The 15,216-nt window shown below is 38.5% G+C and overlaps 1 protein-coding gene across 4 annotated transcripts in view; it reads right to left on the bottom strand.

Annotated features, from left to right (window-relative positions):
- Positions 1-1,209: 1,209 nt before the first annotated feature.
- The window catches only part of MAP3K2 (mitogen-activated protein kinase kinase kinase 2), a 97,100-nt gene continuing 83,093 nt past the window's right edge, over positions 1,210-15,216 (bottom strand). For all 4 annotated transcript variants that reach the window (XM_082465873.1, XM_082465874.1, XM_082465875.1 and 1 more), the window contains 2 exons: positions 13,552-13,729; positions 1,210-10,214 (listed from right to left, as the gene is read on the bottom strand). In XM_082465873.1, coding sequence (XP_082321999.1) covers positions 9,989-10,214; positions 13,552-13,729 — 404 coding nt within the window. In that variant the 3' untranslated portion in view covers positions 1,210-9,988. The remainder of the gene's footprint in view (positions 10,215-13,551; positions 13,730-15,216) is intronic.

Genomic DNA, 15,216 nt, shown 5'->3' with positions numbered 1-15,216 from the left:
ATGATATCTGAGTTGATGTGGTTTAGATGAGATACTGGACTTAGAGTTGACGCTGGAACGATTAAGACTTTGGGGGAAGTTGGGCTGGGGTGGAAGTATTCGGTACCTGGGAAAAATATGAATTTTCAGAGGCCACAGGGCAGACTGTGATGGGTTTGTGTTCCCCACAGAAAGGTATTTTGAAGTCCTAATCTCCAGTACCTCAGAATGTGGCCTTACTGGGAAATATAGTCTTTACAGAGGTAATCAAGTTACAATGAGGTCAGTAGGGTGGGCCCTGATCCAATATGACTGGTGTCCTTATCTTAAAAAAGGGAAACACACAGAGGGAGACCACCACATGAACACAGGAGGTAGAGACAGGAGTTACAGCCACATGCAAGGAATGCCTGGGGCTACCAGAAGCTAGGAAGAGGCAAGGAAGGACTCCCCTACAGGTTTCAGAGGAAGCACGGCCCTGCTGGCACCTTAATTTTGGTCTTATAGCTTCTAGAGCTGAGGCAATAAATTTGTTACAAGCCACCCAGTTGTAGTACTTTGTTGGACATGTAGAACCTCAATTTTGGGCTTTTATGGATATATTTTAGCACATCTGCAATCATATTCCTACACACAAAACTGTTGTGTCAGAGGATATACGAGATTGAGGCAGTTGACTTGCATTGCTAAGTTGCCCTCTTCAGCGTTCCCCAACCTTTTTGGCACCAGGGACCGGTTTCATGGAAGACGATTTTTCCACGGACGGGGGAGTGGGGCGGGGGGGATGGTCCAGGCGGTAATGCGAGCGATGGGGAGCCTCCGATGAAGCTTCGCTCGCTCACCCGCTGCTCACCTCCTGCTGTTCGGCCCAGTTTCTAACGGGCCGTGGACCGGTACCGGTGTGCGGCCCAGGGGTTGGGGACCCCTGCTCTATATGCGGCATTAACTTAAATGATCTCCAATACTGTGGGAGCATCCATTCCTTACCCTCTCTCTGACAATAGACTTTCTGTTTTTAATCACCGTTGATCTCTGATTTGGGTAACCAAAGTGTCCAGAGAAATATGCCAGAGTATGTTGGGTAGAACATTATAAACTTGTATCCTGGGAAGATTTAGTTGCAGTGTTTCTAGGTTGGTCTGTTACTGGTCTCCTACAAAGTGATTAGCTCAGGCAAAGGAAAGACAACCGTGAGCGCAACGTGTCCAAGAACAGATCTGGACAAAGCAGTCACAGTGGAAATAAATATCAGCTTTATTAACACTCAAAGTGCCATTCATTTATATTCATTCCATAGTCCAGAAGGTTACTTAGAGTAAGCCTTTGCACCACAATCTTTCAAAAAATGAACTAACATGTAAGAAAAAGCAATTTTCATTGTGCTAATTATTGCAGGCCTTCATGCACGATAAATCTAAACAAAGATGGTGCCAACAATATACAAATTTCCATATAAACAAAGTCATTGATCACTAACAAAATATAAACATGGTTTCTTTCACATTAGATTAAAAAAAAAAAAAAGGCTATTTACCAGCAAGAAAAAACAAGTACATAAAACCTGTAAAACTCAGAAATTTTATACATTTTTACAAGCACAATTTTGAATGAACACAAAGTCAAAATGTGCATGAAATGTGGCACACACCACACTGTATCTGGCTTCTGGTAGGTTTTTCTAATCATATCGGCTCCTCGTAACATAATAAGCTTAGTGACATTCAACTTCAACAGTGGACTTTATTCCTAACTTAAGTAATTTTACATGGTACCACATATTAAAAACAAGGTTTTCCTTAAGCACAACAACATTGTCAGATTGGAACTTTAATTCCCAATTCTTTTTCTGCCAGTTACTTAAAATACACAGTACGGTATAAAGACACAATGTATGTTTGGACATTTCTAAACCAATTTATAGTCAATTACAGAGAATCAGAATTTGTCAATATATTGTTTTATGAATGAGGTCTGACCTTGCCCAGTAAGAAAAAAACTGAAAGTTGAAATCTTTGGGGTAGAATAAAGGAAATATTCAAAAACAACAGTAGGACAGGCCAACAGCAACTGGAGATATAAAAACCTTGACATCTCTTCAAAATAATTTAGTTTCTCACATTTTTTCATAGTTCTGAGAATTCAAAGACTGTTTTAGTGGACAGTGTTTTTGCTACTGCTTAAAACCTATTTTTTTCCTCTTAATTTGCATTTCATAGAATTCTCAGAGAGAATTCAATGTTGTTCTTTGCAAGAGTATTTTAATTGATAGATATCTAAGTAAATCTGCATCCAATTGTGGAAATACAAATACATTTTGAATGGTTAAAAACAAAATTAAAAAAATATTTTTGATCAGCCAGCTGAAAATATATTCATATAGTAAATAATCTCTCAGAAAGCTTTATATATATTTAATTATTCTAACTAAACAGTACCCTTATAAAACAAGTTCATAAAAATGTAGAAGTGAAAATAAGAAATTACTGGGATATATACATGTACCTACAGACAGAAAAAGACATCTCCACACACACATCCCCTGATACACAGAGTTACAAGCATACTTTCCACTTAGTCATGGATTTTAGAATACACATAAAATCAGAAAGTGATGTTGAACTCCTGAGTTCTTCAACAAAGATAGAACCATAGATAAGTATACTTTGTAAAAGCAAGAAAGTCCATTTAAGTCAGTAATAGCAGTGCAGTTACTGACGGCTACATCTTGAAAGAAGTTTAAACGTAGAGACACAGACAGTAGTTCAATGCACGCATTCATGATGCTCATACACCCATCAACAATTATTGGTCAGAGTAGTAAATCAGTGTACAAATTAAACATTTCCAAAAATGTGCAAAAAAGTCAACCTTGATAGGAAAAGAACACCTTTGTACATAATTATAAACTGCCCAGCATTCAACTGAGGTTAAAAACGTTTACAGAGAGAAACTAATGGATTAAATATAGAGAATTTAATGGCTACATTTAAAAATGTACATTAGGTCAAAGGGTAAATTTACAAATTGATAATCATAGTTTGCAACAATTAAAAGTTTATTCTCAGATTTATCCAAGTTTGCTTTTATTTACAATGATATTTGAATAAAAAGAACCATGTGAAATGTAAGAGATGTCAGACATTAAAAGTATTTTTGGTATTAACTCTTTTATAATGTTTCAGAATGCAGGGTAGCAAATTTTAAAACCAACAGCAATAGAAAAAATGTAAACCTTTTACTTACTAATTAAGATTATATTAAAAACAACTGTTTGTTTTTAAAGAAGTATTCTTATCCTTAGACACTGTACTTTCACTTGAACAGGGTATATTGCAAGGGTTTGGCCCACTTTTTTTTTTGCCCATAAACCTTCCCAGCTCAAATGTTTCCACTAGTTCTCTCTTCATATTCCAGGTGGGAAAAAGTCTTTGGAAAAAATGAGAACATGACAAATCCATTTTGGAGCCTAAGTATCTAACAGAGTTAGGATGTAATTTTGTTACTTCTCCCTCCCCTCCAAGTAATGCTAATGCTAAAGTCACCAATTGTTAGTTACATAAATAAGTGAACACAGAAGTGCTCTTCAGTATAGTCACCAACTTGACTGTTCTCAGCTGGCATGAAGGACTCAGAAACCCTACCTGGGGACAAATTCTGCATGTATGCTGGAGAGCAGACTCGTCCTTACGTTCCAAAGTGTCTATGGCACAAAAAGTCCATAACCTACTTTTCTTCACAGCTTTCCTGAAATGCCCCTCAAGTCAAACACAAGTTCATAAATGTTAAGACATTAGGAAGAAAGTACGCCACCAACCTGAGGCATCATATGTCAATGTACATGCGTTTATGGTCAAGTGACATTAATAAGATTGGCACGTGTACAAACTCAAGCTCGTAATGTCTATATAGTTCCATAACAGTTGAAGTAAATTCCTGCATGTCTAAATGCAAACACTGAGCACCTGTCTTTAACTTGAAGGATAGATTGAGATACAAATTCTACTAGTACCTGTTTTATCGTTTTTATACTATTAGCTTACAGGTGGGCAGAAGTAACAGTGCTAATCATTTTGGCTGTGTGTGCAGAGAATATAAAAGCTTTGGTTTAAAGTGATTCTGATAATACAGATTGTAAATACAAACAAGAAGTCATCAGGCATAGGGAATAATAGTACTCACTGATTTAATGCCTTTGCTGTTTTTAACAAAAATATCATTACTGTCAATTAAAATGCACAATTATGAAAAATATGAAGAATTACATAAGAGACTGTATACAGGCAACAGGTAAAATTTATTCTTTTCTTTACGATAGCTACGACTCCTCCCTCGACCTTCTGAAACGAAACCATGTCTGCTCTCACTATAACCTAGAGAAGGTTCTCAGCTCACTACCATCTACAGCTCTGAAAGGTGAGTACAGAGAGATGGTTGGCCCTGATACTTTCACACCTATTATGGAATCCTGTCCAGACTGTGGCAGAAGTTAAAGCAAAGCTAAAGACGACTATGAAGTAGGAACAGTGGCTTCACAGCACGCCTTCCCTAGCCAACCAAAAAAGAGGTAAAATTTCCTTTTGAACACTTGGTAAGCTAAGGAAGCTTGTTTTGATGATGTCTGGCAGAATTTCTATTCCAAAGAGCTCATGAAGAACTATGCAAAACCAATTACTTTCTACTTAAGAATTATATATAAGCTATTATACACACATACAAATTCAATTTTAATCTACTTTTAGCAACCAAGAGCTTGGCAATTTACAATAAATACCTTTATTAAACAACCGTTTGTACTAGCTACTTGTGGAAAATGTGCTGGCATTCCATCATCAGTAGGTCACACACATTTGAGCTGTTCTTCCAAGAACAGAGGCTAATCTAACTGGACATTCACACCTTTCCTTCCTTCCCACCCCTGCCCCAACTCCAAACACACACAGACACACACACACACGCACACACACGCACACACACTTCACAGAAAAGTAAGGTGGAGTTTTAGTCAAAATGTTAGTTAGAAAGTAAGGATTAGAATTTGCTATCCCTGGATTTCTTGCTCATTGCCCTAAGTCTCATTGCCTTAACATCTGTAAACCACTTAAACGACCTCTTTAGGACAAAAGCCACCTTTCTAGTTCTGCTTTGAAAATCATAACTGAACCATGACATACAAAGAATTTGGATAGTGCCAGTGTGATTGAAAATCAAGTCATCAACCTGGAAAACAATTCACTATGTCTCTTTAGAATTAGAATACCTCTTTCTATCCTTATCTTAGGAATTTGTGTCTAGTAAAACTGCAATGTGTCTATCACAGAACAATGCTAATGTTTCTCTTCTAACATATTAAAAAAAAAAAAAGAGGTAGAAAAGGGTAGGAGGAAGAAGCAGGCGTTAAGAAACGTTTAAGGGCCAATACACAGTCTAAGGCCAAATCAACTCTTGAAGCCTACTGATTTTGGAAAAACCTTCATTTCGGTGGGTAACTTGAATTATTATTGACATAAAACAAAATTAAGGCATACAGAGAAAAAGGCACTACGAAAAATTAACAATTAAATTGCTTTCCACTGACATTTTAACCAATGTTAAAATTCAAATAAATATAAACAGTGCATTTGGAACTAAGGCCAAACTTCATATAAAACAATAAGATCTCAAGAAATTTTCCTGATCTTAGTACAAATAACACTGTTGACAGAATTCAATTTCTATCAAATGTTTTGGGTATTTTAACAATTTAGACCAAAAGAAAATATTTTTTTCTTTAAAGGAAAAAGCAGGAAAAAATACTATCTAATGGAATAAATGCCCCCCCATCACTGGAACTGTTTGAGCAGAGGCTGGGTTTTATAAGAGGGAGTCCTGAGAGAGAGGCTGCTTGACCTACGCGGATCCCTCCAATCTGGGGATACTTTTAATTGCTGTTGTTAATGACATTTTAGTTTATAATAGCCAATGGTTACCCAAAATTGCTTTCCCTCACTTCATAAGAAATAACATTTTAAAACATCATTGCTGAACTTTCAGATTCAGGATATGCCATAAAAATAAGTAACTGTTTGCCCATTTTTCCTCCTAGACTGTGACCTCCTTAAGGATAAGTTAATTTAGTACCCGACATAATAAGCCACAATACTGAATAAGCAAATGAAAAGGATTCACCACATTTAAAAAAAAAAAATAGATTCCTATACTTGGTTGACACCAGGTGATTTTATATCATGCTATTGGTCCCAAATGAAATCAGTGACAAAGAATTCTGCGGTGGGCCAAGGAGTTTGCATCTGGTGAACATCTTGGCTTTTGCACCCAAGCTTAGTTGTCCTATAAACTATTCAGATTTGATTTTCTCAACGACTTCATGTATCTTATAACAACTCCATCTCAGAGATACGACACACCAGACCTGACATATATAAGAGCTGAAGTAGCGAAGAAAGCTACTCTAAAGAAATAGTTTCCTCTTTTTAATGTAGCTTCTACTGGGAATAAGATAAAGACTCCTTCAAGTGAAAGCCAATTCAATTTACTATGAAATAAGTTTTAATTTTTCTTTTATAGTTCAGCCTGTGCGTTAACATTCCAATCTCTTATATAAATTATGTAAGGTTGACTGTGCCTTTGAAAACTTTCTAAGGCAGTAGTCTTTCACCATTTTTCAGGTTAGAAACATATTTTGTAAATGAGGAAAATTAAAGATAGTCATACTGAAAATTTCAAAGTCTGTATATTTTTAAATACATTTTAAAGAATTATCATCAAAACTTCCATTAGTCATTATGATATTTTTCAACCCTTTTATTCAATACACTTTGTTTGCAATGTAAAAGATCTTATATTTGGTCCAAGCCTAAATCATGCCATTTTGAATCTCTCAAGGCCTAAGTAGAAAGATATTTCCTGAAAAGCACATACAAGACTGCTAGTGAATCTTCTCCAGCACCAAAAAGTCTGCCACTATCAAAGCAGAATGCATTTTAAAGGCACAAAGTTAGCAGTCTGGTCATTTTCCAGCCTCAGCAAAGAAACATTACAGTATAGAAGAATCAGTTGTGCATTTAAAAAACAAAATACATTTAGAGTCATCTTAAAAAGTTCAAATTTCATTTGTTGATCCATACCATTATTAGAAAGAAAAAATTGGAGTGTTATTTTAACTGCCCCTGATAGAGGTGGTTCCTTTGAAAATTTTGTTTTAAATTTAATTTTGGTCTTTCATACCTCACCCCACTTTAAGCTTTTTTGTTCTAGTAGTTTTTATATATATTAACTTTTACTGTGGTTTTTGGTACCTTTACAACTTGTCTGAAATAAATTCACATCACATTTTTATATAACTCTGTAAACTATTAGTCTATTCTTAAGTCTTTACAATAAAGAACAATACTTTTCCATAGCTAATAATATTTTTTCTTATAAAACAAAGGTCTTGTGCAGCAGTGTTAAAGTAGTAGTTTCTTTTCAGGTGATTTTATTTTCTATAGCATTTCAAAAAGAAAAAGAAGACTGAAAAAAAAGCAAACAATTTTGCTTTGGGTTTCACAGTCTCCCAAGATTTCTCTTTAAAGAGCATCTGTCTCATATTTTGCACTGCTGATTACCCTGACAGACCAAAAATGAGCCAAAAGGAAATCACAACCACACAATACAAAGAAACAAAGGAAAAGCCCACTGGTCCAGATACCATGATCTTGCTCAAGTAGAAGAGATGCCTTCACTCATAAAAGATAAAGAAATTATAATAGATCCACATCCTTGGGGACTATGTTTATAGCACAAGATTTGGCAGTTGATTTCCCAGGGGGAGGAGGCCAGTAATTCACGTTCTTCCTTGCAAGCTGCTTCCTTTCGTTGTAAGGGTAAGTGAGAAGCTTTATCAACTATATTTGTGCTTTGACTTCTTCTCAGACTAGCTAATGGAATTTCAAATATTCCTACAGGGAATGCCAGATAGGACCTTGATACAGTAAACCAAGATCTACTTAACTTCAGAAACAAAGTATTTTAAAAGAGTTCCTAAACGAGCATACCTTTTAGCAGAAAACAAAATATCTGAGGTCCCTTATGAATCCCATGAAAGGCATCACAGTTAGGGCCTCCAAGAAGAATACTATTTTCTAGACCTTTAAAAATAAAGTACTTAGCATTTGCTTTAATACGTTGAAAAAAATTGCAAGTGGCCAAATTACTGATGTCATTCATGTTTTCCAGTAGCACAAGTCCCATCAGAGATAGTGGGAGTTTCCCAGCTGTCTCGTTCGCTTAATGTCCTTGCTCTTATACTAGAAATACCTGGCAGTTTTTAACCTTCCTATAAAGTAGCTAATACTTTGTTTTAATATGCCTTTCTTTTCCCACAATTATGAATTGACTTTTGAGGAAAGAATACACACAGATGACTGAGTTCAATAGGCTCCGTGTTTAAGTTCATTTTGTGTCTAAAATGGAAGTTACTGATTTGGGTGCAATATGCAGCTGGAAGGGAAAGGATTGTTACTGGCTGTCTGTTGAGACCTTTCACCCTCGACTTGAAGTAGTGGTATCTTCTCTTGTAAAACCCTCATTATGCATTACATCACTCTCTGAAACTTACTTTTTGCAAGGAACCTGCTTTGTAAACGGCCATTTTCGTTTATAACTGGGGCTGGTATGTATATCAGGGTTTCTCAACTTCGGCACTTTTCACATTTGGGGCAGGATAATTCTTTGTCGGGGGGCTGGACGCGCTGTTCTTGTATATTTTAGTTTGTTTAGCAGCATCCCTGGCCTCTAACCATTAGATGCCTCTAGCATCCTCCTGGTTGTGACAACCAAAAATGTTTCCAGGCATTGCCACATGCCAAGCAAAACTATCCTCACCCCAGCTATGAAAACCACTGTTTTACATGCTAACTGTTTTTTGAGGTGCTTTAGTAGTCTGTGATCCAAAGAACAAGAACAAGGGTTTCATATCATGACACTAGCTTTTAACACATGGCTACTCCAGGTTAAACTCTTACTTCCTAAACAATGTTATCTATGGGGAATCAGGAGCTAGAAACAGAAGGATATAGTATACATGATTTTGATTATTTCTCCTTCCCCTTGATTTTTGGGACTTTCCCCCTCAGGTAAAGAACACAGTTTAAAATACACTAAACAACACTTAGTTCTTCTTTTCATTATTTCTGTTGACTGGCAAATGTGGTCTCTTCTACTGCTTACACATTTAATTAGAGCAATCTCCTTTTGTCTTTTAATTTGGATTTGCTTATTGACTTCCCATATCTGTTTTAAAATAAAACAATATCTTTTCTTTTTTTAAGCAGAAAGCTATCCCTCAAGGTTTATAGATTCCAGTAACATGGATCTATTATAGTGTATTTGCTTATTATACTGGTTAGGATTAACAAACAAACATACCTCCTAGAGATTCATATTTTCTATCAAGAGTCCTACTGAGCAAAAAGCTTGGTAGACAGAGGTTAGGATCTAAAGAATACAGATACAAGAAGGAACCTATATTCTTTAAGCTGAGTACCTATCCTAAACTCAAGTTTAGGGCTCAACCCCACAAACAAGAATCTATTTTAAATACTATCACTAAAAACTACAAATTATACATCATTTTCTTCTCCTTGTTTTCCATGTCTCCCCATCACTGCCAATCTGTCAGTGACACAGGGAAAGACTCTACAATCTTTAGGTATTCCAAATGATCTTTTTGTACTAAAAAGAGTGACTATGTACTAAAGTGCTTTATGTCTCTGAACCACATCAGTACATTATAAAAATTAAAAAAAAAAAAAAGTTTCAAGTTCTTGTAAGGGAAAAAAAGATTAAATATAAAAACTTTAGGATACTATTATTATTAATCAAATTTAACCAAGAATCAAGAGAAACACTTTCCCTCTTGTCTGTTTTTTCTCCCCCATCTCTCTTTTTTATAAAAAAGAAAAGTGCAGTCAGAGAGAAGGTGAACGAACAGATGGGAGCCGGGAAGAGGCACGGCAGAGGCTACTGGCTGCTAGTGATAGTGCACGAACATGTGCCTTAAAAGTTCGTCAGCGGAAGGTCTCAGTTTGGCCTCTACAAAGATCCGTTTGAGGAAGTCTCGAGTGTGGTCTGAGACGTGGGGTGGCAGCTTCGGGTTCGTTGGCTGAGTGGCGATTTTAAAGATGGCAGCCATTGCTTCAAATTCCGCCCAAGGAGGCTTCTCCGTTAGCATTTCCACCACAGTGCAGCCCACGCTCCTACGAAGAAATAAAAGAAAGACCTTACACAAACAGTATCATCATGAGGTCAGCTAACTAACTACAAAATGAGAAACAGGCGTGGAGTCCATATACATTTAAATACGACTTGGTTTCAAATGTAAAGTTTCGTTAAAAGGCTGTAAAAATTGAGCTCGGCGCTCGGCCTCCCGTACGGAGCCTCTGGGGCCGGGGCCGGGGCCGGGGGTGGGGGGTCGGGGTCGGGGCCGGGGGCCAGGGCCGGGGGTCGGGGTCGGGGCCGGAGCCGGGCGGGCCACACGCCTTGGCAGCGTCTCCCTCGCCTCACTTCCGAGTTGCCGAGGCGCCGCCGCCGCCGCAACCCGGGCAGCCCCGCGGGGTCCCCGGGCCGCCGCAAAGCGCCAAAAAGACGCAGGGGTGCCCGAGGCTTCGGCGGGCCCGGCCCGCAGCGCGGCCAGCACCCGAAGGCGGGGACACCTGCCCCGCGCCCCGCGCCCCCCTCCCGGCACTGGAGGAGAATCCCCTCCGCTCCTGGCGTCGGGCGGACACTGAGGGCGCGAATGCAGACAACCTGAGAGAAGGCTTCGCGGCAGGAATGAGGCGATTAAGATCGACTGACACGGAGACCTGACAGAAAGGGCTGGAGAAAAGGGGTTTTCTGAATTTGAGGAGACATCTTTAAGTGAATTTATCTATTCTTAAGGAAAAAATATGTCCATACCTGATGTGGTATCATTCCCACACCTGACAGATGAGGAAAGTCTGTTTTAAAGATACATATGCCTGCAGACACTACTGGACCTCCAACAGGGATTTGTCAAGGGCAGAGGGCAGTCAGAGGGGAAGCATTTCATGTATGCAGCCTTGAAGAAAAATTTATGTTTGCAGTCTAGACTTCAATGAATTCTGACAGTTGTAGAAGCAGATGGGAAACACTCAAATATTCCTCTTGTTGCACCAAAAAGTTAATTTGTGGTACCTGAAACTAATATTGTTTTATAATAACTGTTATTAGTGAAATACTTTCTAGTGCATTTTATTGACTCTTCTTAGTTTAACAGTTTAAACACCTATGCAAACTTAAAATGTGCTTTTCTTTCTGAAAGCTGGTATTGTTTTGAAAGAGCTTTCTAAATGTAAAGTAGTGAGAATTTCAATTTGGGTAAAACGTTTGCATAACTTCCAATATTTGAGGTTTGTTAAACTCAACTCTGGGCAATCAAAAATGAATAAAAAATAATGAGGAAATGAATAGGTGCTTCCCTCCTTTTCCCAGGATAAGGGGAAAGAAATTTACCATATTTCTCTTTTTTAACTTCTTTTGAATTGCTTTGAAGGCATGGTTTTTATTGCTTATTACTTTAGGCCTGTAGTTCTCAATCCTGACAATACTTCAAAAATCTTTGCCTGGGCCCCACTCTTGAGAGATCCTCATATAACTGTTCTGATATGGGCTTTGGGTATAGCTAGTTTTTAAGCACCAATCCTCCTCCTTCCCTCCATTCCTCAAACGTGTGGATAGGTTTGAGAACCACTAGACTAACGGTGGTTTTTCCTGTTTAAAGGAGATAATCAATCTGAGCTTTGTTTTTATATTGCTCTGTTCATGGCTTTGTTACAACTGAATTACTGTTATTACTCTTTCATTGTTAAATAAAGTAAGCAGGGCTTCCCTGGTGGTGCAGTGGTTAAGAATCCACCTGCCCATGCAGGGGACACGGGTTCAAGCCCTGGTCTGGGAAGATCCCACGTGCCGCGGAGCAACTAAGCCCACGTGCCACAACTTCTGAGCCCGCACACCACAACTACTGAAGCCCATGCGCGGAGAGCCCATGTTCCGCAACAAGAGAAGCCACTGCAATCAGAAGCCAGCGTACCACAACAAAGAGTAGCCCCTGCTCACTGCAAGTAGAGAAAGCCCACGCACAGCAACGAAGACCCAACACAGCCAAAAATAAATAAATTTAAAAAAATAATAAAGTAAGCAGCCTGTGTTTGAGTTAAAAAAAAAACAAAACAAAAAAACAAACCTGTAGTTTAAACATAAAAATCAATGAAAATAAACTAAAATTTAAGCTCTCAAATTTGTTAGGCAAAGAATATTATTCATTTTATAATTTTTGCTTTATATAATTCTCTAACCTGACATTGAATATAATTGTTTTTTGTCTTTATCTTACAAAGAATACAAACGCTAGAAATTCTTTGTCTTTTGGTGCCTAAAATGCATATCTCTCAAAAAAATTTCTCGGGGCTTCCCTGGTGGTGCAGTGGTTGGGAATCTGCCTGCCACGCAGGGGACATGGGTTCAAGCCCTGGTCTGGGAAGATCCCACATGCCTTGGAGCAACTGGGCCCGTGCGCCAGAGCTGCTGAGCCTGTGCTCTGGAGCCCATGAGCCACAACTACTGAGCCGGAATGCCGCAACTGCTGGGGCCTGTGCACCTAGAGTCCATGCTCCGCAGCGGGAGAGGCCACTACGATGAGAGGCCTGCACACTGCAGCGAAGAGTGGCCCCCACTCGCCACAACTAGAGAGAGCCCGTGTGCAGCAGCGAAGACCCAATGCAACCAAAAATAAATAAATTAAAAAAAAAATTTCTCAGTGGGAAGTAGGAAATGGCCATTTTATGTTCTAACTTAGAATTATTAAGTAATTAAAGGTTAACTGAATTATAAGACTAATAATGAAGATTAATTACTTTTAAAGTTCTTCAGGGAAATAAAATGAAGATAGCTTTCTAATGCTGAAATTTGCTCAATAGGAAATCCTTCCTGGGACTTCCCTGGTGGCGCAGTGGTTAAGAATCTGCCTGCCAATGCAGGGGACATGGGTTCGATCCCTGGTCTGGGAAGATCCCACATGCCGTGGAGCAACTAAGCCCGTGCGCCACAACTACTGAGCCCGTGTGCCACACCTACTGAAGCCCACGTGCCTAGAGCCCATGTTCCACAACAAGAGAAGCCACACCGCAGTGAGAAGCCCGCGCACTGCAACGAAGAGTAGCCCCCGCTCGCCACAGCTAGAGAAAGCCCGCACATAGCAAAGAAGATCCAACGCAACCAAAAATAAATACATTAATTAATTAAAATAAATAAAAATAAAAATAAGTTGTCCTCTGTTAAAATAAAAAAAAAAAAGAGATCCTTCCTAAAGAATGGAAGACAGGTTCAAAAGCTCTATTTATTTAGTCACTTATTAAGCCTCAAACACACATAATTAAAATGATATTAATCCCTGTAATCCTGACATCCTATCTCAAAAGTACAAAAAATAAATTTACCTCAGTAAATTCCATCCTGGGTGGAAATATGTTAAGAAGGCATGTGCTTTCGGTCAAATCCCCCATCAAAACCTACCAGATATCTGCTTTTCTGCCATAGCCTTCTCCACTAATCACTTCGGGGCTCATCCAGTATGGTGTGCCTGTGACAGACTTCATTCCTGTCCCCGAAAGACAGATGGTTTGAAGCCGTTTGCTGGCCCCAAAATCTCCTAGTTTGACGTTGCCTGTTGAATCTCGCAGAATATTTGCGCCTAAAATAAGAAATATCCTCATTTCATTATTTTTATTGGCAATTTGGAATACAACATAAAAGAACGGCAGAAAATTACTTAGCAGACTCTTCAATCTGTCTCCAAAATCAGGCTGCTTTTCACCTTCCGAGCAGTACCTGGCATAATGCCAGTCATACAGTCAGTGTGCGTTAAAAATTTATTACATGAACTCTGAATATTTAGAGTCACCTGTGTGATTCAAGACCTAAGAAGGTTCTCCCACCGAAAAGGACTGGTGCAAGTGGGAGGCGAGGATGAAAAAGAAGAGAAAGGGGGAAAGGACTGCGAATGTGAAGTTCAGAGAAGGATGAAGAGAGCAAGTAGCAGGCTCTTGGCCCCAATTTCTCTGTCATAAAGTAAGAAGCCCATGTCTATAGATTGTTTCCCTGAGGACCTAGCATCTCCTCAGGAACCTCTTAAGGGACCTTCATAATCAAAGTTTTTTCATTCTTCATTCTCAATTTCTGTATAGTATATTTTAAATCTAATCTAAGCAAGCTTTGAGGTTTCTGCTTTAAAATTTCATTTACTTCTATAGTAAACTTTTAATTTTATTTATTATAAACTGACCTTGACAGCCTGGCTGAGGTGGTGTTTGCCGAGTCCTCCCCTGTAAAGTCACTCCTTCCCCTTTTCCATACTTAGCTCTTCGGAAGAAGTTCACTATGTGTACAGGAGTGAGAAGTTATGCTCCAGGCTTAGTAGTTACATATACTGGGAATTATTCTGCATGGGAGATTTGTCTCTTCTCTCCCATTTATTTATTCAACCATCCATTTCTATCAGTCTGAACACATGGATATTTATTTTATACTTTGGGTTATAATCCAATGACTTTTTGCTCAAGTTGTTCCAGCTTTGGTCATTGGGAGCTCTCTCTATTGGCTCCTGTGTCCCTCTGCTATACCTCAATCATTGTGTTCTTGCTTGATCTGATTTCTGGATTGTTTGTTTGTTTCTTAGTATCGTCTTACGTTCTGGTACTAGAAGATGCTCCAGGCTCACCTTGTGTACCTCCTGTACCGCTTCTAGAATCAGCCATTTCTCCAAGGAGCACTAGTTCTGTTTACTGAAGAATGGTATCAGAAACCAAGATCTAGGAGCTAGGTTCATTTATTTTTATTCTCTATTTTCCCCCCTTTATCATTCTTTAAACTCAATCTTTTTTCTGGGATTGTAAGTCTAGTTTCTTCATACATAAATTATTTCTATTCTCATTTTTAGCTTTTTCTATAAACTGTTTTTAAATGAGCGGCTTATTAGCTTACCTAATTTTAGTTTCTAAATTTTACCTCAATTATTTTTAAGTCTTCCTAACCTTAATCATATTTTATATTAAAAAAAAAAGATTCCCTATTTGTCTTTTTTTTTTTTTTAATGGCCTCTAAGAAGGAGAGTGAATAGTGGAAAAGATCTGTATTATAGACTGGAGAGACTACAGACTGGCCATCCCCGCCATGAACTTC

The sequence above is a fragment of the Balaenoptera physalus genome (assembly GCF_965194825.1).
Source record: "Balaenoptera physalus genome assembly, chromosome: 6".
Lineage (NCBI taxonomy): Eukaryota > Metazoa > Chordata > Mammalia > Artiodactyla > Balaenopteridae > Balaenoptera > Balaenoptera physalus.
Note: the sequence above shows the minus strand (reverse complement) of the source record. Positions and strands in the feature narration are given on the sequence as shown.